The 25,727-nt window shown below is 45.0% G+C and overlaps 1 protein-coding gene across 2 annotated transcripts in view; it reads right to left on the minus strand.

Moving 5' to 3' along the window:
- Positions 1 to 4,185: 4,185 nt before the first annotated feature.
- LOC137335329 (tumor necrosis factor receptor superfamily member 5-like) overlaps positions 4,186 to 25,727 on the minus strand; it is a 33,070-nt gene continuing 11,528 nt past the window's right edge. Inside the window, exons 2-9 of one of the 2 annotated variants that reach the window (XM_068000650.1) lie at positions 21,051 to 21,135; positions 18,003 to 18,122; positions 17,258 to 17,407; positions 16,286 to 16,382; positions 14,496 to 14,551; positions 12,527 to 12,637; positions 11,201 to 11,238; positions 4,186 to 4,994 (exon numbers count right to left, since the gene is read on the minus strand). In XM_068000650.1, coding sequence (XP_067856751.1) covers positions 4,866 to 4,994; positions 11,201 to 11,238; positions 12,527 to 12,637; positions 14,496 to 14,551; positions 16,286 to 16,382; positions 17,258 to 17,407; positions 18,003 to 18,122; positions 21,051 to 21,135 — 786 coding nt within the window. In that variant the 3' untranslated portion in view covers positions 4,186 to 4,865. The remainder of the gene's footprint in view (positions 4,995 to 11,200; positions 11,239 to 12,526; positions 12,638 to 14,495; positions 14,552 to 16,285; positions 16,383 to 17,257; positions 17,408 to 18,002; positions 18,123 to 21,050; positions 21,136 to 25,727) is intronic. The other variant, XM_068000651.1, reaches the window with a different exon arrangement.

The raw sequence follows: 25,727 nt of genomic DNA on the forward strand, positions 1-25,727 counted from the left end.
GCCACAAGAGTTAGACACTCCCTCCCAGACTTAGCACTTTGATAGAGAAACAAGACATTTCAGGGTGATGACCTTTCATCAGAACTGGAAGATGTTCGAGTTGAACAGCTTGTGCAGAGCTAAGGAAAAGAGGGGGCAGGAAAAGAACACCCAGTTCTGATGAAAGGTCATCGACGTGAAAGGTTAACAACAACTTGCATTTATATAGCGCCTTTAACGTAGTAAAACATCCCAAGGCGCTTCACAGGAGTGATTATCAAACAAAATTTGACACCGAACCACCTAAGGAGATTAGGGCAGGTGACCAAAAGCTTGGTCAAGGAGGTAGGTTTTAAGGAGCGTCTTAAAAGAGGTGAGAGAGGTAGCGAGGCGGAGAGGTTTAGGGAGGGGATTCCAGAGACTAGGGGCTAGGCAGCTGAAGGCACGGCCACCAATGGAAAGGTGAAAATCGGGGATTCTCTGTTTCTCTCCACAACGATGCTGCCTGGCCTGCTGAGTGTTTCCAGCATTTTCTGTTTTTATTTCAGATTTCCAGCATCCGCAGTATTTTGTCACTTTCATATATGTGTATTGTTTTTAGATTCTCGCCTGGGAAAGTGTTGATTCTTGTACATCATGTGTTGATACCCACTCCAGAGACTTGAGCACATAATCCAGGCTGACACTTCAGTGCAGTACTGAGGGAGTGCTGCACTGTCGGAGGTGCTGTCTTTCAGATGAAACATTAAACCGAGGCCCCGTCTGCCCTTTCAGGCGGACGTAAAAGATCCCATGGCACTATTTTGAAGAAGAGCAGGGGAGTTCTCCCCGGTGTCCTGGCCAATATTTATCTCTCAATCAACATCACTAAAACAGATTATCTGGTCATTATCACATTGTTGTTTGTGGGACCTTGCTGTGTGCAAATTGGCTGCCACATTTCCTACATTACAACAGTGATTATACCTCAATAGTACTTCATTGCTTGTAAAGCGCTTTGGGTCGTCCTGAGGTCGTGAAAGGCGCTATATAAATGCATGCCTTTCTTTTATGTACTGGGGGATTTACGATTTGATGGATGCCAGCTGTCCTCTGGTACGTGGGCAAGTGCCCATTCTTCGCCCGTCATCCTAGACCAGCATCAGCGGGCTGTATTCCAGGGTGGAGGCTGTCGCAGCTAAGTTCAACCCTGCCTTCACCTGATTTCCACGCACACGGCCTTTTTCAGCAGGGTGGAGATCAGGAGTGGCACCCCAGCCCAATTTCCCCTCTTCCTCCCCTGTCCCAGAGGCGCTGAGCTCAGTTGTTGTAACCTCTTAACACTCTTCCCGGAATGAGATCTGGTAGCTCAGCACAGGCTAGTGATTAAAACCTGGGATCTTCCTGCTCTGTGTGTCTCAGTACCCACACCCATTGGTGTATTTACCCATTAGGGGAGGTTTTTTAAAATGATACTTGTAAATTGCCTGTGGCGCTGCCCATGATCAGACAAGAATATGGATTTTTTTTAAATATAGAAATCCACTTCACAGTGCTACGTAGTGGCTGGAGCCTACAACTGCATGGCGATGGTAGCAAAATGAATGGGAAATATCGACATAGGAATTTACAATGGTAAAGGTTAACAGAAAAGTGTGACTAAAGATCAACAGGAAATAAAGTCTACGGACAAGAAGTGCCTCGCTGACGTAAACTTTTGATACATATGTACAGATTTATTTTTCTGCTGTTCGTGTTCTTCCCCGAACTGTGCACCGTCCCTGGGCCGAGACCGCAGGCAAGTGATCTGGCGCTCGCTGACCTTTGCTATCACCCTGTGACCAGCCACCTGAAGGAAGCACTTGTGGTGGCAAGGCTGAGTTCATGAACTCACTATGTAGGGAATCAAGGGCATAAACTCATGTCCTACAACAACGTGGCCCAACAAGGCAGTCTGGGGCACAGCCAGGTGCCACTCACCAGGAATAACATTCACTTAATTTTGTTTAAAGATGTACGTCACTCTTAAAAATAAAATTACCTGCATTTGTTTAAATGGGTTTGTAACCTATCTCCATCCTACTGACAGTCACCAGTTTTGATAGCTCTGTTCCTCCCCCCTCCTAGTAGTTTACACATTGATTTAAATAAGAGATTTTTGTGTGTCTGAATGTTTATGTGGTTAAATCTGTTCTTTTAATGCTGTAATGTAAAAACAAATGGTGTATGATCCATCTTTTGGATGAAACATTAAACCAAGGCCCTGTCTGCCCTCTCAGGTGGATGTAAAAGGTGCTATAACACTATTTTAAGAAGAGCTGGGGAGTTATTTCTGGTGTCCTGGCTAATATTTATTCCTAAATTGTTTGTCCAAATCACAACAGCAATTACACTTCAAATGTGCTTCATTGGCTGTAAAGTGCTTTGGGAGGTCCTGAGATCATGAAAGGCACTATATAAATGCAATTCTTTCTTTCTTCACTGAGTTAGCTGATCTCAAGCAGTGAGGGTACTACAATTGATTTTAACGCCCCTAAGTCAGAGCAGAAATCAGCCAGGGCTCTCAATCTTGATTCCTGTCCAGTGGCCTTTGCTAAGAAGTGCATGTGTGTGAAAAGTTGGGTAATGACAGAATCAGACTTGGCTGTGATGCCACCCATAGTTAAATAGCCTGCCAATGTTTGCTACCTGGGGGTTGGAAATGAAGAAAGGCCATTTGGGCAAGGTACCGGTAGGTGATTGGCACCTATGGAACAGTACATAAGTTGGAGTGAAGAGCTTCAGGAGAGGAGAAGAAACATCGGAGATTTAAAAAAGACAAAGAAAAAAGAACTTATATTTATAGAGCACATTTTTCATCCTAAGGACATTCCAAAGCACTTTACAGCTAAAGAAGTACTTTTGAAATGTAATTTAGGAAAGGCGCAATCAATTTGTGCACAACAAGCTCCCACAAACAGCAATGTGATAATGACCAAATAATCTGCTTTAGTGATGTTAGTTGAGGTAAAAATATTGGCCAAGACACCAGGGAGAACTCCCCTCCTCTTCTTCAAATAGTGCCTTGGGATCTTTTACGTTCACCTGAGAGGGCAGACGAGGCCTCGATTTAACGTCTCATCCGAAAGATGAGACCTCAAACAATGCAGCACTTCCTCAGTACTGGAAAAAAAAGAAAGTCGTGATATTTCACAGAGAGTTGGAAGTCGGACTGGCAATAATCCAATTAAAAGTTTACCTGATTTGGCCATGTTTTCATTTGTTTTTCCTCTGTGTCAGTTTACTATATGGACAGGGCAGTAGAGTGGGTTGGGAATGCCACTGCTGGTCTTTTAGCTGCTGCTGTGCCTGAGCACTGTGTTGCAGTCAGGGAAACTTCAATGTTGAGTGAGGGATACCCTGCTTGTCAGAGCCTTGTGTGGAAGAGGAATACCCTGGCCTAATTTTGCCAAAAGTAGGAGAACCTTGGAAAGATATGAGGGAGACACGCATTCATACATGTCCCAAGGAAAACACATATCCATTTACATCGATAGGTGTTGGCTGTGGCTTAGTGGTAGCATTCCTGCTTCTGAGTCAGAAGGTTGTAGGTTCAAGTTCAACTCCAGAGATTTGAGCGTAAAATCTAAGCTGATACTTCAGTGCACTACTAAGGGGGTGCTGCACTGTCAGAGGTGCCATGTTTCGGATGGGACGTTAAACCGAGGCCTTGCTGCCCTCTCAGGTGGACATAAAGGATCCTAGGGCACTATTTAAAGAAGAGTAGGTGAGTTCTCCCTGATGTCCTGGCCAATATTTATACCTCAACCAACACCTAAAACAGATTATCTGGCCATGTATCTCATTGCTGTCTGTGGGACCTTGCTGTGAACAAATTGGCTGCCACGTTTCCTACATTACAACAGTGACGACACTTCAAAAGTACTTAATTGGCTGTAAAGCACTTTGGGACGACCTGAGGTCATGAAAGACGCTTTATAAAAGCAAGTCTTTCTTTCTATGGAACTGTATCCCAGGAAGAATCAGCGCCTTCAGGAGTGGAGGGAAAAAATTGGGAGAGGAGAAAGAAAATGAGATTCTAAAAATAATCACTGACATATAATTTTAAAACAGGCGGACCGCGGAGACATGACCTTGAACTGAATGAATCTGTTTTACAATGGCCCCTCATCATAACAAACCATTTTACAGGCTTGTATTAATGAAATATCATCTGACTTCATTAAATGATAGTCAGTTATTCATTTTATTACTTTTTACAACATTTCAGATTTATTACATATTTAAACCATATCTGTACACTTATCAAAATATACATTAACCCACAAGAACCACTTGGGAGCAATACAAAGGGCTGATGACACCTTTGGAATTATACCCTAGGGTCCGCGCCCTCAGAATGGTGGGGGGAGAAAACTTGGGAGGGGGAGGGGGATAATTGTCTGTACTCCCGGTCAAATTCTCAAAAGGTTTTACACAGTCGAGCCCCACAGTAGAAGCGAAGCTACTTTTACATTCACAGGTGCCTGCGAAACATAAATTTGACTACAGGCAGTTCAGGATCGAGATCTGCAACTGAGTGGGGAGCAGCAATCTGATTGCAACAACTTGGATCTGAAAAGCTTTCATCTCCACATGCAGGCAGAAAGATATACACATGTTGTAATTCAAGCAGCATTTCCCATGCTGTGTCGCTGTGTGTGCAGATTAAATCATATGTTGTTCCGACCCAGTGCTGAAATCTTTAACACCGGGATTAGTAAGTTCATAGTTGGATGTCCACATAGGCCTATGGCTGCGACAGAGTTCGGAGAAACACCGCTGAAAACACCAAGATGTCAGCATCAGCGCAATGTCCACCGCCGTATCCCACTGGAGCTCGGTTTGATAGTCTTCACACCTACGGTTTACACAGTCAGAAGCTGAGTCCCATCCTCAGGGCTCTTGTCTTCATCTCCAGCCGTGGTTAATATCCTTCCATTCTCAGTCATCACTAGCTCCTGGATCGGCGTCTGAACCTTGATTCTTTTCTTCAGCTAAAAATGTAGAAACACAGACAAGTTGTCAGTTTCTCCAAAGATAATACAAAAAGCCCAATTTTATTTGATTATTTAAAAAAAGTAATTGCTCAATTTGTAAGGGTGACAATTTACAAACCAGGAAGGTCCAAGATTAAACCCCTGGTCAGGATTCAGTCACCTGTTCTCAGCTGCAGCTGCAGTGGGAACACTATTTTGTCACGGTGTCACTAAACTAGGGAGGGGAACAAGCAGCCAGTGACCCCTCTCCTGATCACGATCAGTGACCCCTCCTCTGATCACTATCAGTGACCCCTCTCCTGATCACGATCAGTGACCTCGTCTCCTGATCACTATCAGTGACCCCGTCTCCTGATCACTATCAGTGACCCCGTCTCCTGATTACTATCAATGACCCCTCCTCTGATCACTATCAGTGACCCCGTCTCCTGATTACTATCAGTGACCCCTCCTCTGATCACTATCAGTGACCCCGTCTCCTGATCACTATCAGTGACCCCGTCTCCTGATTACTATCAGTGACCCCTCTCCTGATCACAATCAGTAACCCCTCCCCTGATCACTATCAGTGATCCCTTTCCTGATCAATGTCAGTGACCCCACTCCTGATTACTATTAGTGACCTTTCCTGATCACTATCAGTGACCCCTCTCCTGAACACTATCAGTGATCCTTCCCCTGATCACTATCAGTGACCCCTCTCCAGAACACTATCTGTGACCCCTCTCCTGAACACTATCTGTGACCCCTCTCCTGAACACTACCAGTGACCCCTCTCCTGAACACTATCTGTGACCCCTCTCCTGATCACTATCAGTGACCCCTCTCCTGATCACTATCAGTAACCCCTCTCCTGAACACTATCTGAGACCCCTCTCCTGATCACTATCAGTGACCCCTCTCCTGAACACTATCTGTGACTCCTCTCCTGATCACTATCAGTGACCCCTGCTTGTGATCACTATCAGTGACCCCTGGTCGTGATCACTATCAGTGACCCCTCCCCTGAACACTATCTGTGACCCCTCTCCTGATCACTATCAGTGACCCCTCTCCTGATCACGATCAGTGACCTCGTCTCCTGATCACTATCAGTGACCCCGTCTCCTGATCACTATCAGTGACCCCATCTCCTGATTACTATCAATGACCCCTCCTCTGATCACTATCAGTGACCCCGTCTCCTGATTACTATCAGTGACCCCTCCTCTGATCACTATCAGTGACCCCGTCTCCTGATCACTATCAGTGACCCCGTCTCCTGATTACTATCAGTGACCCCTCTCCTGATCACAATCAGTAACCCCTCCCCTGATCACTATCAGTGATCCCTTTCCTGATCAATGTCAGTGACCCCACTCCTGATTACTATTAGTGACCTTTCCTGATCACTATCAGTGACCCCTCTCCTGAACACTATCAGTGATCCTTCCCCTGATCACTATCAGTGACCCCTCTCCAGAACACTATCTGTGACCCCTCTCCTGAACACTACCAGTGACCCCTCTCCTGAACACTATCTGTGACCCCTCTCCTGATCACTATCAGTGACCCCTCTCCTGATCACTATCAGTGACCCCTCTCCTGAACACTATCTGAGACCCCTCTCCTGATCACTATCAGTGACCCCTCTCCTGAACACTATCTGTGACTCCTCTCCTGATCACTATCAGTGACCCCTGCTTGTGATCACTATCAGTGACCCCTGGTCGTGATCACTATCAGTGACCCCTCTCCTGAACACTATCTGTGACCCCTCTCCTGATCACTATCAGTGACCCCTCTCCTGAACACTATCTGTGACCCCTCTCCTGATCACTATCAGTGACCCCGTCTCCTGATTACTATCAGTGACCCCTCTCCTGATCACAATCAGTAACCCCTCCCCTGATCACTATCAGTGATCCCTTTCCTGATCACTATCAGTGACCCCTGCTTGTGATCACTATCAGTGACCCCTGGTCGTGATCACTATCAGTGACCCCTCTCCTGAACACTATCTGTGACCCCTCTCCTGATCACTATCAGTGACCCCTCTCCTGAACACTATCTGTGACCCCTCTCCTGATCACTATCAGTGACCCCGTCTCCTGATTACTATCAGTGACCCCTCTCCTGATCACAATCAGTAACCCCTCCCCTGATCACTATCAGTGATCCCTTTCCTGATCAATGTCAGTGACCCCACTCCTGATTACTATCAGTGACCTTTCCTGATCACTATCAGTGACCCCTCTCCTGAACACTATCTGTGACCCCTCTCCTGATCACTATCAGTGACCCCTGGACCTGATCACTATCTGTGACCCCTCTCCTGATCACTATCAGTGACCCCTCTCCTGAACACTATCTGTGACCCCCTCCTGATCACTATCAGTGACCCCTCTCCTGATCACTATCTGAGACCCCTCTCCTGATCACGATCAGTGACCCCTCTCCTGAACACTATCTGTGACCCCTCTCCTGATCACTATCAGTGACCCCTGCTTGTGATCACTATCAGTGACCCCTGGTCGTGATCACTTTCAGTGACCCCTGCTCCTGATCACTATCAGTGACCCCTGGACCTGATGACTATCAGTGACCCCTGGTCCTGATCACTATCAGTGACCCCTGCTCCTGATCACTATCAGTGACCCCTGGTCATGATCACTATCAGTGACCCCTGCTCCTGATCACTATCAGTTGCCCCTGCTCCTGATCACTATCAGTGACCCCTGGACCTGATCACTATCAGTGACCCCTGGACCTCATCACTATCAGTGACCCCTGGTCCTGATCACTATCAGTGACCCCTGGACCTCATCACTATCAGTGACCCCTCTCCTGATCACTATCAGTGACCCCTTGAGATCACTATCAGTGACCCCTTGAGATCACTATCAGCGACCCCTGCTCCTGATCACTACCAGTGATAAGAACATAAGAAATTGGAGCAGGAGTAGGCCAATCGGCCCCTCGAGCCTGCTCCGCCATTCAATAAGATCATGGCTGATCTGATCCCAACCACAAATCTAAAGAACACAAGAAGTAGGAGCAGGACCCGGCCACACAGCCCCTGGGCCCTCTGCGCCACCCACAGGGCATTGACCGATCCGAACTCAGCTTCATGTCCAATTTCCTGCCCGCTCCCCATAACCCCTAATTCCCTTTACTTCTAGGAAACTGTCTATTTCTGTTTTAAATTTATCTAATGATGTAGCTTCCACAGCTTCCTGGGGCAGCAAATTCCACAGACCTACCACCCTCTGAGTGAAGAAGTTTCTCCTCATCTCAGTTTTGAAAGAGCAGCCCCTTATTCTAAGATTATGCCCCCTAGTTCTAGTTTCACCCATCTTTGGGAACATCCTTACTGCATCCACCCGATCAAGACCCTTCACAATCTTATATGTTTCAATAAGATCGCCTCTCATTCTTCTGAACTCCAATGAGTAGAGTCCCAATCTACTCAACCTCTCCTCATATGTCCGCCCCCTCATCCCCGGGATTAACCGAGTGAACCTTCTTTGTACTGCCTCGAGAGCAAGTATGTCTTTTCTTAAGTATGGAGACCAAAACTGTATGCAGTATTCCAGGTGCGGTCTCACCAATACCTTATATAACTGCAGCAATACCTCCCTGTTTTTATATTCTATCCCCCTAGCAATAAAAGCCAACATTCTGTTGGCTTTCTTGATCACCTGCTGCACCTGCATACCAACTTTTTGATTTTCTTGCACTAGGACCCCCAGATCCCTTTGTACTGCAGTACTTTCCAGTCTCTCGCCATTAAGAAAATAACTTGCTCTCTGATTTTTCCTGCCAAAGTGCATAACCTCACATTTTCCAATATTATATTGCATCTGCCAAATCTCCGCCCACTCACCCAGCCTGTCTATATCCCCCTGCAGGTTTTTTATGTCCTCCTCACTCTCTACTTTCCCTCCCATCTTTGTATCATCTGCAAATTTTGATATGTTGCACTCGGTCCCCTCCTCCAAATCGTTAATATAGATTGTAAAGATTTGGGGACCCAGCACCGACCCCTGTGGAACACCACTGGTTACTGGTTGCCAGTCCGAAAATGAACCATTTATCCCAACTCTCTGCTTCCTGTTCGATAACCAATCCTCCACCCATGCCAGAATATTACCCCCAATCCCGTGATTTTTTATCTTAAGTAATAATCTTTTATGTGGCACCTTGTCGAATGCCTTCTGGAAGTCTAAATACACTATGTCCACTGGTTCCCCTTTATCCACCCTATACGTTATATCCTCAAAGAACTCAAGCAAATTTGTCAGACATGACTTCCCCTTCATAAAGCCATGCTGACTTTGTCCTATTAAATTATGCTTATCTAAATGTTCCGTTACTGTCTCCTTAATAATAGACTCCAAAATTTTACCCACCACAGATGTTAAGCTAACTGGCCTATAATTTCCAGCCTTCTGCCTACTACCCTTTTTAAATAACGGTGTTACATTAGCAGTTTTCCAATCTGCCGGGACCTCTCCTGAGTCCAGGGAATTTTGGAAAACTATCACCAAAGCATCCACAATCCCTACTGCCACTTCCCTCAAGACCCTAGGATGGAAGCCATCAGGTCCAGGGGATTTATCCGCCTTGAGTCCCATTATTTTACTGAGTACCATCTCCTGAGTGATTTTAATCGTATTTAGCTCCTCCCCCCGTAGAGTCCCCTGTTTGTCCAGTGTTGGGATATTCTTAGTGTCCTCTACTGTAAAGACTGAAACAAAATATTTGTTCAGCATTTTTGCCATCTCCATGTTTCCCACCATTAATTTCCCGGTCTCATCCTCTGAGGGACCTATGTTTGCCTTAGCCACCCTTTTTCTTTTTATATAACTATAGAAACTCTTGCTATCTGTTTTTATATTTTTTGCTAATTTCTTTTCATAATCTAACTTCCCTTTCTTAATCAATCCTTTAGTTACTTTTTGCTGTCTTTTGAAGAATTCCCAATCTTCTATCCTCCCACTAAGTTTGGCTACCTTATATGTCCTTGTTTTTAGTCGGATACTATCCTTGATTTCTTTACTTAGCCACGGATGGCTGTCATTTCTTTTACACCCTTTTTTCCTCAGTGGAATATATTTATTTTGAAAGTTGTAAAATAACTCCCTAAATTAACACCACTGCTCATGTACCGTCTTACCCTTTAATCTATTTTCCCAGTCCACTTTAATCAATTCTGCTCTCATACCATCATAGTCTCCTTTATTCAAGCTCAGTACGCTTGTTTGAGAATCAACCTTCTCACCCTCTAATTGGATATGGAATTCAACCATGTTGTGGTCGCTCGTTCCAAGGGGATCCTTAACTAGGACATTATTAATTAATCCTGACTCATTACACAGGACCAGGTCCAAGGTTGCCTGCCCCCTTGTAGGATCAGTTACATACTGCTCAAGAAATCCATCCCTGATGCACTCAATGAACTCGTCCTCAAGGCTGCTCTGCCCAATTTGATTTGTCCAGTTAATATGATAATTAAAATCCCCCATAATTATGGCTGTTCCCTTATTACATGCCCCGACTATTTCCTGATTAATACTTCTTCCAGCAGAGTTGCAACTATTAGGAGGCCTATATACTACGCCCACTAATGTTTTTTTCCCCTTATTATTCCTTATCTCCACCCAAACTGTTTCATTATCTTGATGCTTTGTCCCAATATCATTTCTCTGATTCCCTGGACCTGATCACTATCAGTAGCCCCTGGACCTGATCACTATCATGACCCCTCTCCTGATCATTATCAGTGACCCCTGGTCCTGATCACTATCAGTGACCCCTGGTCCTGATTACTATCAGGCACACATGTGAAATACGACACTTGGCGGAAGTACTGGAGGGTAACTAGCACCGGGGAACCAGCACAAATCAGTGCTTTCAGGAGTGGAAGGCCGAAAATGGGAAGAAAACCATTGGGAATAAATGTCAATTATGGTTTCTACAATTGAGACAGTCACTGACACGGAAATGAAGCTGACTGCAGCAGTGATCAACGAGGATGTTCAGTGAATAATCCACACCACAAGCTCAATGCATAAACTAAATAAGAAAATGCCCCATTCATACAGTATGCGTGGAACCAACAATGCTGAGTCCTTTTAACATTTGTTTTTCTTGCAAAAATTCACTTTTTAATTCATGTCGTCTTTGATTTTGCTAACAAAATCATTTATAATATAACTTACCAGCCTGCTGATGGCGTTCCTTATTTTATTCCGATTGTCTGAAAGAGAGAGAAACAGAATGTAATAACTCGTGGGATTGTACCCATCACTCATCACCACCCCAGGATGGGAGGAAATTGGCACAAAATGATGAAAGTCTCCTTCTCTGTTGGCTGTGAGGGCCGTATGTGAAATGGGTTTGCACAGTCTTTACATAGTTCCCAGTGGGCATGGATCCACAGCACATAATTAAGGAAATACTTGTACTTATTAAACACCTTACCATGTTCTCAGGACATCCCAAAATGTTCACAGCCAATTAATTCTTTTGAAGAGCGCAAAGTCTCGCAAATAGCAACTGACCAGTTAATCTGATTTTGTTGGTGTTGGCTGGAGGGAGGTATGTTGGCTAGCACCCAAGGGCAGTTCCATGCTTTCCTTGTGCCAATGGGATGTATAACATCCACCTGAACAGGCAGGTGGAGCTCTGGCTTAACGTCTCATCCAATTGACTGGCATTAATTGCAGCTATATTGGCAATCTCACCCAGAAAGGCCACAGGATGGCAAGTACTGGAACTGAAGAAATGCCACACCAGTGCAGTAGGAGATGCTCTTCTGAGGTTGGATCAGAGTAGTAGGAGTTTTGCCCCATCACTAACTGCGCTGTAGCTGACCTGGGAGTGTTTGATGGGGCAGTTTAGAGGGAGCTTTACTCTACATCTAATTGTGCTGTACCTGACTTGGGAGTGTTTGATGGGACAGTGTAAAGGGAACTTTACTCTATATCTAACCCATGCTGTACCTGACCTGGGAGTGTTTGATGGGACAGTTTAGAGGGTGCTTTATTTTGTATCTAACTGTGCTGTACCTGACCTGGGAGTGTTTGATGGGACAGTTTAGAGGGTGCTTTACTTTGTATCTAACTGTGCTGTACCTGACCTGGGAGTGTTTGATGGGACAGTTCAGAGGGTGCTTTACTTTGTATCTAACCGTGCTGTACCTGACCTGGGAGTGTTTGATGGGACAGTTCAGAGGGTGCTTTACTTTGTATCTAACCGTGCTGTACCTGACCTGGGAGTGTTTGATGGGACAGTTCAGAGGGTGCTTTACTTTGTATCTAACCGTGCTGTACCTGACCTGGGAGTGTTTGATGGGACAGTTCAGAGGGTGCTTTACTTTGTATCTAACCGTGCTGTACCTGACCTGGGAGTGTTTGATACTGACAATGAACACCCAAAATGGAGAGTGTTGCATTTCCTAGGTCCAACATCCTTCACCTTGACGAGCATAAAATTCACAAAAATAGTAAAAGAAATACACAAAGTGAAATGTTTTGGCCCATTACCTTGATTATGTCCATAATTTATGAAGAAAGACAATATGATGATAGCAAGTAATGCACTAAGGAGTACAATCACTGTGACTAATCCCACCTTGGATGAAGGTTCTGGGGTACCTGAGAAGAAACAGAGTATACAGCAATAAATACGCAGGATTCTTTAAATAAATTATATTCCTCCATCTACATTTTTTATTTATCTGTAGGTTGGACAGGTGATCAACCAAATTTTCCTAGAAACTTTGTTGTTATCACTGTAAATGGTCACTAGGTGGTCCAAGAGACAGCACTTCAGCTTGGCTTGTCTCCATTCTCTCCCCCTCACTGCGGGCAGGCAGCTTCTCTGGGGTCAGACAGGGGAGCTCACCATGTGGAGAATGGCAAGTGTGATTCTACCTAATAGAGAAAGTCACCACAACCTAATATCTAGAGAATGGGTGGGTACAATCCTACCTCAAGGGAGAGATGGCAGAATCAACCATCTGGAGAATGGGTGGGTACAATCCTACCTCAAGGGAGAGATGGCAGAATCAACCATCTGGAGAATGGGTGGGTACAATCCTACCTCAAGGGAAAGATGGCAGAATCAACCATCTGGAGAATGGGTGGGTACAATCCTACCTCACAGGGAGAGATGGCAGAATCAACCATCTGGAGAATAAGTGGGTACAATCCTACCTCACAGGGAGAGATGGCAGAATCAACCATCTGGAGAATGGGTGGGTACAATCCTACTTCAAAGATGAGACAGCAGAATCAACCATCTGGAGAATAGCAGATGTGATCCTACCTCCAGGTGCTAGTTGGCAGAATTCACCATGAGGAGAATGGCAGGTGCAAATCTACCTCACTGGGCAAGACATCAGACCTCACCACCTGCCTCCTACCAATCAATGATACAGCGCATTATTGCACCAACACCCAGTGCCACCAGGCCATCCAATACCAGTGATTTAGATCCAATACCACTTAATGAGTGCTCATGCAATAAATTGGAGTTTGATGCCTGAGCCATGATTATACTTTAATCGGGTCCAGGTTTAAGTGGAGACATCTGTGCCCATTAATCCAGTGCTGGATTAAATCCAGAGTGCCACCAGTTTCAGAATCATGTTGTCTTTTGACAGCTTTAAGCATCCATCAAACCCACAGCTGTGGGCCCCACCAGCCTGCCAGTCAGTGCTACAGCAGGAAATTGTTAAGAATTGAGAAACGAAAAGAAAAAGTCCAGTTTGTTCCCTCAGTTTTCTCTTCTCCATTATATCTGAGGGTGCCAGATGTCATTTCGTATTTAACAAGCACCCTGGGGAGACAATCAGTTTTCAATAAGAATAATTTTTAAAAAAACTAAACTGCAGATAGGTTGAAAGCATACAGCATAACTCAGAAATACCAGTTACATTCCTCTGAAGTAAAAAACACTCAGGTGACAGGATGGAAAGGGCCAGGCTGGGTAGAGGACCCCATGACTGAACTTGCTGAGGCCCCCAAAATCCTATGGCCAGCTCCCCATTGTCACTGGACTGGTCAGGTCATGGACAAGACTTGAGAAGTGCAGATGAAGGTCCACAATTCAGGACGCCACCAAGGTTGAGAAAAGTTGGATAGAAAACAAGATAAATCGAGAGGCAGTGGTTAGACAAAAGCAAGCTTGGGTTTTAAAAGCCTTCAGAATGCAGGATAAAGGGAAGATTCAGAGATAAGGAGTCTACAGTTTTGAGTTTGTTGAAAAGAACGATTTAGAGTAGGACATAGTGGGGGTAATTTTGACTTTGGGCGAAAGTATAAAATGGGCGATTTTGGATCAGCCGGCCGTTATACATCGCTCCCGATTTCCACTTCCATTAACTTCATTTGGGCCATTTCCATTGACCCAAAGTCAAAATTACCCCCAGTGAGTCTTGCTCTGTTGATGGTTTGTAATCATACCTCGCTTCCCGAAGCTTCAGGAAACAATATCTCTTTGAGCACTCACCACATTTCACATCCTTTGTTGCAGCTCCATACTCCAGCATTTGCAGTGACCCGCAGCTAAAAGGAGAAAATGGAAAGCACAGTTATTATTTTTCTACCCTTTTCAGTTGCCCCTCTCCCTGAGGGACATTTGCCTCCCTCCAACTGGGCAGCTGCCATCAGTTTGGACAGTCCATTAGGCAGCCCCAGATTTGTGCAGTTTGAGTGCCTTTCCACACTTGGCCAACAGGTGGCGCTTTTGCTGCAGGGCAATGTAGGCATCAACATTGAGCCATTGTCATAAGAACAGTTAGGGGAGGGAAAAGACCATTCGGCCCATTGAAATTCACCCCTCTAGTACCCAAACTCTCCCATTGAAACTTACCCCTCTAATACCTCTCCTTATCTCTCTTATGCCCAAACTCTCCTTTAAGGCTGAACTGTCTGGTACTGTAACTTTCCCATTACAGCAAAGAGCTTACTTGAACAATAACATAATAAAAGAGAAAAGAGATTTTAAAAACTTTTATTCATTTAATTGGCAGGTTATATATCAAAGTGCAAAATGTTATCAACTTACAGGTACTTTATTATTTTTCTACCTTCAAACCTCCTTCCCTCCCTTCTAATCTAGCGTCAGCCAGAAATAGAATCATAGAATCATTGAAAGGTTACAGCACGGAAGACGGCCATTCGGCCCATCGAGTCCACGCAATCCAGCTAGTCCCACTCCCCCGCCCTATCCCCGTAGCCCTGCAAATTTTTTCCTTTCAAGTACTTATCGACTTCCCTTTTGAAGGCCATGATTGAATCTGCCTCCACCATCCCCTCTGGCAGTGCATTCCAGATCCTAACCACTCGCTGTGTAAAAAAGTTTTTTCTCATGTCGCCTTTGGCTCTTTTGCCAATCACCTTAAAACTATGTCCTCTGGTTCTTGACCCTTCCGCCAATGGGAACAGTTTCTCTCTATCTACTCTGTCTGGACCCTTCATGATTTTGAATACATCTATCAAATCTCCTCTCAACCTTCTCTGTTCCAACGAGAACAACCCCAGCTTCTCCAGTCTATCTGCGTAACTAAAGTCCCTTATCCCTGGAATCATTCTAGTAAATCTCTTCTGCACCCTCTCTAAGGCCTTCACATCTTTCCTAAAGTGCGGTGCCCAGAACTGGACACAATACTCCAGCTGTGGCCGAAACAGCGTTTTATAAAGGTTCATCATGATTTCCTTGCTTTTGTACTCTATGCCTCTATTTATAAAGTCCAGGATCCCGTATGCTTTTTTAATCACTTTCTCAACCTGCCGTGCCACCTTTAACAATTTGCACACATCTACCCCCAGATCTCTCTGTTCCTTTACCCCTTTTAGACACATACACTTTCCAGCTGATGTCACTAGACAGTCATTAGGCTCATGCCTGATGTTTTTCTCCTCCCCAGAAACTGGCTGTTTTTTCCCTTCTGTGGGGTCCTAAGTGGAATCAGAGTACTCCCACCTTGGTTGAGATCCGTAACAGACCAGGAATCAAATCAGCACAGACCAGGAATCAAATCTGGGACTTTTTGCTCTGTATGTCTCAGTATGTTTCCTACATTACAACGGTGACTACACTTCATTGGCTGTAAAGCGTTTTGGGACATCATGAAAAGTGCTATATAAATGCAAGTCTTTCTTTCTTTCTTTACTACACCAGGCACTGCCTTTACCTAAGAGACCATCAAGGCAGCTGTTTTGATCATTTTATGGAAGGTTATTTCTGGGATGTCCCAACATCATATCCTGGATACCTTCACTCAGTGCCAGACTTACTCGCTCCATTTCCTGCAGGGTTCCAAGTCAGATGATATGTTCGAAAAATATCCAAGCTCACATTTCTCACACGCTGGAATCATGAATTCTTCACCTGCTGGGCAAAAGAAACATAGTGTTATTTAGAATTATATTCTACATACCACAGGCCTGACTCCCTCATTTGCAAACAATTCAGAAATACTGCAGTACCCAATTTTTTAACCACTTTAGCTCCCTCTGTGCCACAACAACAACAACTTGCATTTATATAGCTCCTTCAACATAGCAAAAACATCCCAAGGCACTTCACAGGAGCGTTATCAGACAAAATTTGACACGCACCATGTAAGGAGATATTAAGACAGAGATATTAGGACAGGTGACCAAAAGCTTGGTCAAAGAGGTAGGTTTTAAGGAGCACCTTAAAGGAGGAGAGAGAGGTAGAGAGGCGGAGAGGTTTAGGGAAGGAGTTCCGGAGCTCAGGGCCTAGGCAGCTGAAGGCACGGCCGCCAATGATGGGGCAAATGAAATCGGGGATGTACGAGGCCAGATTTGGAGGAGCGCAGAGATCATGGAGGGTTGTTGGGCTGGAGGAGATTACAGAGATAAGGAGGGGTGAGGCCATGGAGGGATTTGAACATGAGGATGAGAATTTTAAAATCAAGGTGTTGCTGGACCGGGTGCTAATGCAGGTCAGCAAGCACAAGTGTGATGGGTGAACGGGACTTGGTGCAAGTTAGGATATGGGCACAAAAGCTCAAATTTACAGAGCCATTAAAAATCAAACAGGTTTCTTGGGACTAATGGACTTTTCCCGTTGCTAAAAAATCTGATGTTTATTCAATTAGCAAAGCCATAACCCAATTCAGGCGGGAATAGTTTGTTAATTTTCTGACTCTGAAGGAGGAGCACCCCACCCCCCCCCCACCCCACCCCCAGCCTGATGTTTTTTTCCCTCCCTGGTCCAGAGTTGCTAGGGTTCAATTTTACCTTCTTTGTAAACGACTCCATATCCAAGCTTGCAGACCTCATTGTCTTCACAGATCTCGCAGTCCTTATTGACGCAGTGCTTTCCTGATGGGCACTGGCAGATCGTGTCGCTGGTACTGGTGCCATGCTTTTCTATCAAAAATTCTCCACCTGAGAGAGAAAGAGAGACAACAAAGAGTTAAAGGGATGAGAATGACAGCACATCACATCTAGGGGACGAACAAGCCCATTTGATGCACCAAGTAATGTAATAGTGAAGGAGAATTATAATTGGTGAATCATATTAATAGATTATGTAAAGGCCAGCACTTTCAGTAAATGTTTAGTAAAACATTTTTCATCTCTTCACAAACATGCTGTCACCTCACTTCCAAACAACACAACAAAAATGTAAAGATGGCTCTCCCAGTGAAATGGTTGGCTCGGTACTCTTTAATGAAGATGGTGCCAGCTTGGTTGTGATGCCACCTAGTGGTCAAATAGCATGGTGACACTCAGTTTCCAGGCTCATGCCTGAAGAATGGACACTTGCGTGGGATACTGGTGGGGGGGCCGTTGGATGATCTTAATCTGAAGCATGGTGCAGTATTTTCAGAGACAAAGGGTACAAATGAGCAGCTTTACGTCCAGTCGGACTTTGAGCACAGAGTCTGTACCTAGGACAAGTAAATTGTCACTTCCTCCCTTTCCAGAAGCTGGTTTTGGGTCCTAATCAATTAGACACGCAGCAGTAATTGATACCTACTACAGGTTTTATGCAGTTGGCAATGGTCCAAAGTGTTCCACTCTGATTGAAAACGTCCACTGTCACAAGGCGAACAGTCAGTGTCCTTTTCAGCTGTACATTCAATGCGTGTGTACGATCCTGCAAACAACAAATGTTCAGTATAATCAGCAGAGCAAATACACTCAGTATTATGGATAAATCTTTTCTTTCCTGTCTTCGATTTAGTCACATCCTATCCCCCCATAATCAGGTGGGTGGAATGGTCCAGGCCTCAGAAATCTCCACCCATACTATCAATCCTACAGACTCCCCCACCAGTTCAGTGGGTAACTGCTCCTCGTAGCGTGCTCCTGATCCACACAAAGTAGGAAGGTCCCCCGATTCAGCTTCCAGTCTGTTACCTGATCTCAACTGGGACAGTGGCAGGGACACTGCAATGGTTCTTGATGTCTTAACGTCCCTGGGTTAGAGTGGATTTCCCTCCTGATCATTGTCCAGGGGCTCCAAGTGGAAAATGCAGGTAAGGGCAGGATCGGGCTTGGCTGCCATGCCACCCATGGCCAAATAACCTGTTAACACTCACTGTCTGGGCTCACGACTGAAAAATGACCACTTGATTGAGGCAGTGAGGACGATGGAACCATACCAGAGCCTGCAGAAAGCTGGGCAAAATGGCTACTGGCCAACCAATCAGAACAGGATCTTGGTACTGCAGGAGGAAATTCTTTTCATGCTAACTTTCCCTCATCCTCTCTGTCCCTCTGACTGATAACTCCATTAACTATTTCTCCCTCTCCCAGATCCTCAGCCAGGACTGATGATTGGAACCCCCGATGCACTCCCACTGTGGATATCAATAGAGTGTGGGGTTAGAATGCACCTGTCCTATGCTTTTGCGTCGCAGGATGGCTCCTGAGCTGAGTGCTCTTCCAGTGAGAAAATGGGACCAATTTAATCATCGCTGCTTTGTATAAAACCAAAAAGAAAGGAATACGGGAAGGAAAGTATAAATAAATAAATAAGACAAAGAGGACATAACCTTTCCAAACTGTAAAATATGAACACGGCTTCTTAACAGGTCGTTTCTTTCAGCCAGAGGCAATACCTTGAGGTAGAGGGCAGAGGTTTGGCTGTATATTCACTCTCCTCCCCATCACGGTTCCCTTCTCAATTCTGCTTTGTTTTATCTCAATTCTTTCAACATTCATTTTTATCTGAATTTTGTGTTAAAAGAAAAGAGACTTGCATTTCTATAGCGCCTTTCACAACCTCAAGAAATCCCAAAATGCTTTACAGCAAAATAAGTACTTTTGAAGTGTAGTCACTGTTGTAATGTAGGAAACGCAGCAGCCAATTTGTGCACAGCAAGGTCCCACAGACAGCAATGAGATATTGATCAGATAACCTGTTTTTAATTATGTTGGTTGAGGGATAAATATTGGCCAAACTCCCCTGCTCTTCTTTGAATAGTACCATGGGATTTTTTATGTCTACCTAAGGAGCCTAAGGAGCATTAGCCTAGATTTTGTGTTCAAGTCTCTGGAGTGGGACTTGAACCCATGACCTTCTGACTCAGAGACAATGAGAGCTACCACTGAGCCAAGGCTGGCATATGTTCAGCATAATGAGCGTTGTTGATGATTGAAATGGAACATTATCCATTTCAGGCATCCAGAACTGCATCAAGACGTGCCCAGTTCATGTAGATGCAGAGTAAACCTCCCTCTGCTCTGCCCCAACCTCAGCCGAGCGCCCCTTACTACACAAGTGTGACACTTTTCCATTTCCCACCCAGCAACCATTTGTATCATCTCCAAATAAGGTTACCGAGTTAGTGCCCAATTAGGGTCAGTGTCGTGTTGTGGGGTCACTGTCACTAGTAACTGGATTGACTGCTGCGCACATTCATTTTATGTAAAGACCCTCACAGCCAACAGGTGTGAGATTTTCATCTCTCCAATGTGGACTAGCTTTGAACCCAGTAGTGAAAAGCCAGTGTATTAACCGCAGTATCGCTCATTCCCTTTCCCTCTTAGATCATTCCGGAACCCCTTCCACACCACGACCCTCCCTCCTACACCATAGGTGGGCACTGCACCTCAGGAAGGACATATTGGCCTTGGAGGGGGTGCAACGAAGGTTCACTAGATTGATTCCTGGGATGAGAGGGTTGTCCTATGAGGAGAGATTGTGTAGAATGGGCCCATATTCTCTGGAGTTTAGAAGAATGAGAGGTGATCTCATTGAAACGTATGAAATTCTTAGAGGGCTTGACAGGGTAGATGCTGAGAGGTTGTTTCCCCTGGCTGGAGAGTCTAGAACTAGGGGTCATAGTCTCAAGATAAGGGGTTGGCCATTTAGAACCAATATGAGGAAAAATTTCCTCACTCAGAGGGTTGTGAATCTTTGGAATTCTCTACCCCAGAGGGCTGTGGATGCTCAGTCATTGAGTATATTCAAGACTGAGGTCGATAGATTTTTGGACACTAAGAGAATCAAGGGATATATGAATAGGGCGGGAAAGTGGAGTTGAGGTAGAAGACAGCGCAGATTCACTAGAATGATACCGGGGCTAAAGGGGTTAAATTATGAGGACAGGTTGCATAGACTAGGCTTGTATTCCCTTGAATATAGAAAATTAAGGAGTGATCTAATTGAGGGGTTTAAGGTGGTAAAAGGATTTGATAGGGTAAATAGAGTGAAACTATTTCCTCTAGTGGGGGAGTCCAGAACAAGGGGGCATAACCTTAAAATTAGAACTAGGCCGTTTAGGGGTGATGTCAGAAAGCACTTGTTAACCAAAGGGTAGTGGAAATCTGGAACTCTCCCCCAGAAAACTGTTGAGGCTGGGGGTCAATTGAAAATTTCAAAACTGAGATTGATAAATTTTTGTTAGGTAAGGGTATTAAGGGTTACGGAACCAAGGCGGGTAGTTGGAGTTAAGATACAGATCAGCCATGATCTATTTGAACAGATGGAACAGGCTCGAGGGGCCAACTCCTATTCTTATGTTCCTATCACTCAGACCCCTGTTTCAATCATTGTTATTTTAATGTCATTACTCACCAGGCGGGCACTTTGAGCAACACTTGCTGAACTTTGAGTACTCGGACTCATTGTTGCAGATGTTGCTTGACACAGGTTGACAACACTGGGAAAGAAGCACAGTCACAGAATGAAAATCGCAACCTGTGTCCACTTACAGACCACAATCCAGCCAAATCTTATACACACACACCTAGCGATTTCTCCATGGCAAAACTCAATTGCACTGTTCATATATCTATTCTAAAACATGTTAAACTGGTAGGGAGGAAGGATCTATCTCTGCCTGTTGTATCTTAGACATTAATAAATTCAGCTGCTTTACTGTGTATGATTTAATAGAAATTATACGTCTCTTTGACACTAGTTGTAACTAGATCCTTGCCAGCCGGCATGTTTTCATTTTTCCCAGGACATTTCCAATTCTGGCTCCTTCTGCTCACGTCATAGATGCCAGCCTTGGCTCAGTAGCACTCTCGTCTCTGAGTCAGAAGGTTGTGGGTTTAAGTTCCATTCCAGAGACGTGAGACATAACCCAGGCTGGCATTTCTGTTCCGCACTGAGGAAGTGCCTTCTGTCAGGTGAGGCATTAAACCCTTTCACGTGGATATAAAAGATCCCATGGCACTATTTGAAAAAGAGCAAGGGAGTTTTCCCCGGAGTCCCAGGCAATATTTATCCCTCAACCAACATCACTAAAACATCTGATCTTTATCACATTGCTGTGTGTGGGACCCTGCTGTGTGCAAACTGGCTGCTGTGTTTTCTACATTACAATAGTGACTACACTTCAAAAGTACTTCATTGTATTTCAAAGTAAAGCACTTTAGGATGTGCTGGAGTCATGAAAGGTTCGATGTAAATGCAAGTTGTTGTTGGTGTTTATATCATCCAGCTGTGCCCTGATTGGAGTAATACACATAACTATTTTTCTTAATTGCCCTCCACCCAATATTTTCTCCCTCCCTCCTCTGAAGGTGCTGATTCTCACTGGGCACCCCCTCTGAAGGTGCTGATTCTCACTGGGCATCCCCTCTGAAGGTACTGATTCTCACTGGGCACCCCCTCTGAAGGTGCTGATTCTCACTGGGCACCCCCTCTAAAGGTACTAATTCTCACTGGGCACCCCCTCTGAAGGTGCTGATTCTCACTGGGCACCCCCTCTGAAGGTGCTGATTCTCACTGGGCATTCCCTCTGAAGGTGCTGATTCTCACTGGCCATCTCCCTGCCAATGATTAGAGGCATGTTGGTTTAGGTGGGCACTGCAGCTGAGCTTGAATCTGTCCTCACCCAAGGTCCACGCTCGTTCACTTTCCAGCAGAAGTAGCAGAACCCCAGCCGATTCCCCCCTCACCAGCCCCCCCCCCAATCCATTCCCCCAGTCTCGGCTACCATCAGAGGCCAATTACAGCACCTCAGCTGCTGCCACTGGTTGAAACCACCAAACTCAGCACAGAACAGTGATGGGTACTCTTCTTGGCCAATTAAAGGATATATTGCCTTTTCATAAACATTCATCAGTGTGACAGCGTGAATGACTGGATTTCCCCTGTTTGAAAAGGCTATTATCAAAAAAGAGGAATCATCTTTGTTAGAAAAGCTCTGGCCTCAGAAATCCACAAAGTTTCCAAAGTTCATACAGCTGACAGGGAAACAATCACTTCCTCGATACTGAAAAATCCCAATTACATTTCAGGCATGACAATCTGAATCACTGAGGATAGTTAGGTTAACTGAGACTAGAGATATCAGTCACCACAACCTTCTGGTGTCTGCTTGATTGCCTTCAGAGACCAGAGTGGAATTTCCCAGAGTTTTGTTTTCCTAAATTGGCCCAAGTTGTGTTTTCGCTGTTTTTTTTTACCTCTACCTTGTGTGACTGAGGAAGGAGGGAGAGGTTTATGGTGCGTGTGGGTTGCACATGTCGGGATCGAACAGCTGATCTTTTCCGACCCTTTTCGGTATGTTTGTCTGAGTGCCTTGACTTTCAACCCTGTGACATCCTTCTACACGATGTGTCCTTTATTGAGCCATTGCAGGGGCAATTTTAACCTAACCCGCCCATTGGAAGACTGATGGGATTGGGTGTAACACTGGTATTACACCCCGCCCAATTTTACTCTCCAATGAAGTCAGTAGAGAGCAATATTGGGCGGGGTGCAAAATGGCGTTCCACCCGATCCAGTGGGCTTCCCGTCCAGCAAGTGAGGTTAAAATTACCCCCTTTGTCTCTTTTTCTCTCTAATATTCTCCTTTCTCTCCTGAAGGCAAGGACTCTTTCAGTGGTACGATTTCATGGGGTCCACTGCCCTCCTGTACCGTGCCCAAGTGACTGTTCGTTGGGTGTGAGTCAGACTCTGAGTGTTCAATTACGAACGACATCAGAGCTTACCCAGAGCCTGTCCCCAGCAAACATTTACATACATGCACTTTCCATGTGGCAAGCACTCTGGCTAATTTTCCTCTCCATGGACCCAGTGCACTGAGACCGCTGCCTGACTGAGACCAGCTAAATCAGATCAGGGATTAACCAAGGATCATCCAGTGTATAGGGCTCAGGCCCATGTTGGATGCTGCTGTTGCCCGCTTGGCCATTAGCTGTGAAGCGCTTTGGGACATCCTGAGGTCATGTAAGGCGCTATATAAATGCAAGTCTTTCTTTCTTACCTCACTCAAGTTCAATTAACGAATGGTTAGAATCATAGAATCATACAGCACAGTAGCAGGCCATTCAGACCATCATGTCTGTGCTGGCCCTTTGAAAGAGCTATCCAATTAATCCCACTCCCCTGCTCTTTCCCCATAGCCCTGCAAATTTTCCTCTTCAAGTATATATCCAATTCTCTTTTGAAAGTTATTATTAAATCTGCTTCCACCACCCTTTCAGGCAGTGCATTCCAGATTGCAACAACTCGCTACGTAAAAAATGTTTCTCCACGTTGGCTATTGACATCCAATGCCCCGTGTGTTGGTTGAACACACCAGGGATCTCACTGCCACCTAGATTTTGGCCATTAAAGGCTCTATCACCACTCTGTTGCTGAATTAGGTATCTTCAGTCAGGGCCACATTGGATGGAGGGGAGAACAATAACAATAAAGGTCTGTGACCTTTTAATTTTGAACGGTGACACACTCCCATCCTGTATTTCCCAGTGAGTAATTCACCGCATGGTGTGGTACACCCAGCAGCAAAGACTCAGCTTCGATCCCTGGTTTATAAAGAAACAGCTGATCACAGCTGGGAGGGGGATGCTAGAGTTAGCCTCAATGTCCCAGCGCTAAGGAGGCAGGAAAAAAAAACAGCCAGAGTTCCCGCTCCTGATTATCGGTGAATCCTGCTGGAAAGTGTACGGGAGTAGTCCTCAACTTCATTGGGGGTGGAAAACCAGCGGTACCGGATCAATCGCCCATTTGACACCCGCCCGCCCGATTTTCCTTTCCATTTACTTCATGTGTCTGGGCTGTTATAAATTGGATAGCCAGGTGGAGAAGGATAGAATACTAGAACCTGGTCTTCAGTTGCTTCCAAGCCTTTATTCACAGAACTCCCCCTTACACATCGCATACCCTCTAGATAAGCTCCCTCCTATAAATGGATACAAGAGAGTCCCTAATTGATGCGCACCACCTGAATACAATTAACACTAATTGATATAAATCACATGGATACAATTAACATGGCCATCTGGTAAGGGCAGGATCAGGATTGGTTGCCATGTGGCCATGGTCAAGTTGTCTGTAAATATTCAAAGTCTATGCTTACCCATGAAGGATGGCATCTTGGGTGAGGTAAGAAAGAAAGACCTCAGGACGTCTCAAAGTGCTTCACGGCCAATTAAGTTATTGAGGTGTAGTCACTGTTGTAATGTAGGAAACGTGGCAGCCAATTTGGACACAGCAAGGTCCCACAAACAGTAATGTGATAATGACCAGATAATCAGTTTTAGTGATGTTGGTTGAGGGATAAATATTGGCCTGGACACTGGGGAGAACTCCCCTGCTGTTCTTCAAAATAGTGCCATGGGATCTTTAAGGTCGACTTGAGAGGGCAGACGGATCCTTGGTTTAACATCTCATCTGAAAGACGGTACCTCCCGCAGTACCGCACTGACGTGTCAGCCTAGATTTTGTGCTCAAGTTTCTGGAGTGGGAGTTTAATGCACAACCTTCTGACTCAGAGGCCAGAGTGCTACCACTGAGCCATGGCTGACACCTGATGGCTGCTGGAATCTATGAAACTGTACAGCAGCAGGTCGAGCCAGCAGACAGTGAGAGCACACACAAACAAAATAACCACCACTAAAATTTAAAATGTAAACAAATTCCCAAACATTTCAAATTAGTGATAAGAAGAGATTTTCACACAAAATTCCGCTCTTTGGTTCCTTTTCTTTTTAATGGAGCAGCTTTAAAATAAGATTTAGTCTGATCTTTCGCTGTTCAAATGTATCTGTTACGATTTTTGCAGTCAGTCAACATTTTTCTCCGGATAACCTCTCACTAAAAACACTGCCGTCATTGTACTCTGAAGAAGCTGTAATCCTCCGCAAAAATGTTGCTCCACTCGTACAACAACCAGTTGTTTGTGCCAGATAAATACCACTTCAATGGGTTACAACTAGAGGAACTTAAATTATGCTTCTTGTACTCATGTCTTAATGTAAAGAGTGATTTTAACTGTCTTTAACTCTGGTG

This window comes from Heptranchias perlo, chromosome 19 (genome assembly GCF_035084215.1).
Source record: "Heptranchias perlo isolate sHepPer1 chromosome 19, sHepPer1.hap1, whole genome shotgun sequence".
NCBI lineage: Eukaryota > Metazoa > Chordata > Chondrichthyes > Hexanchiformes > Hexanchidae > Heptranchias > Heptranchias perlo.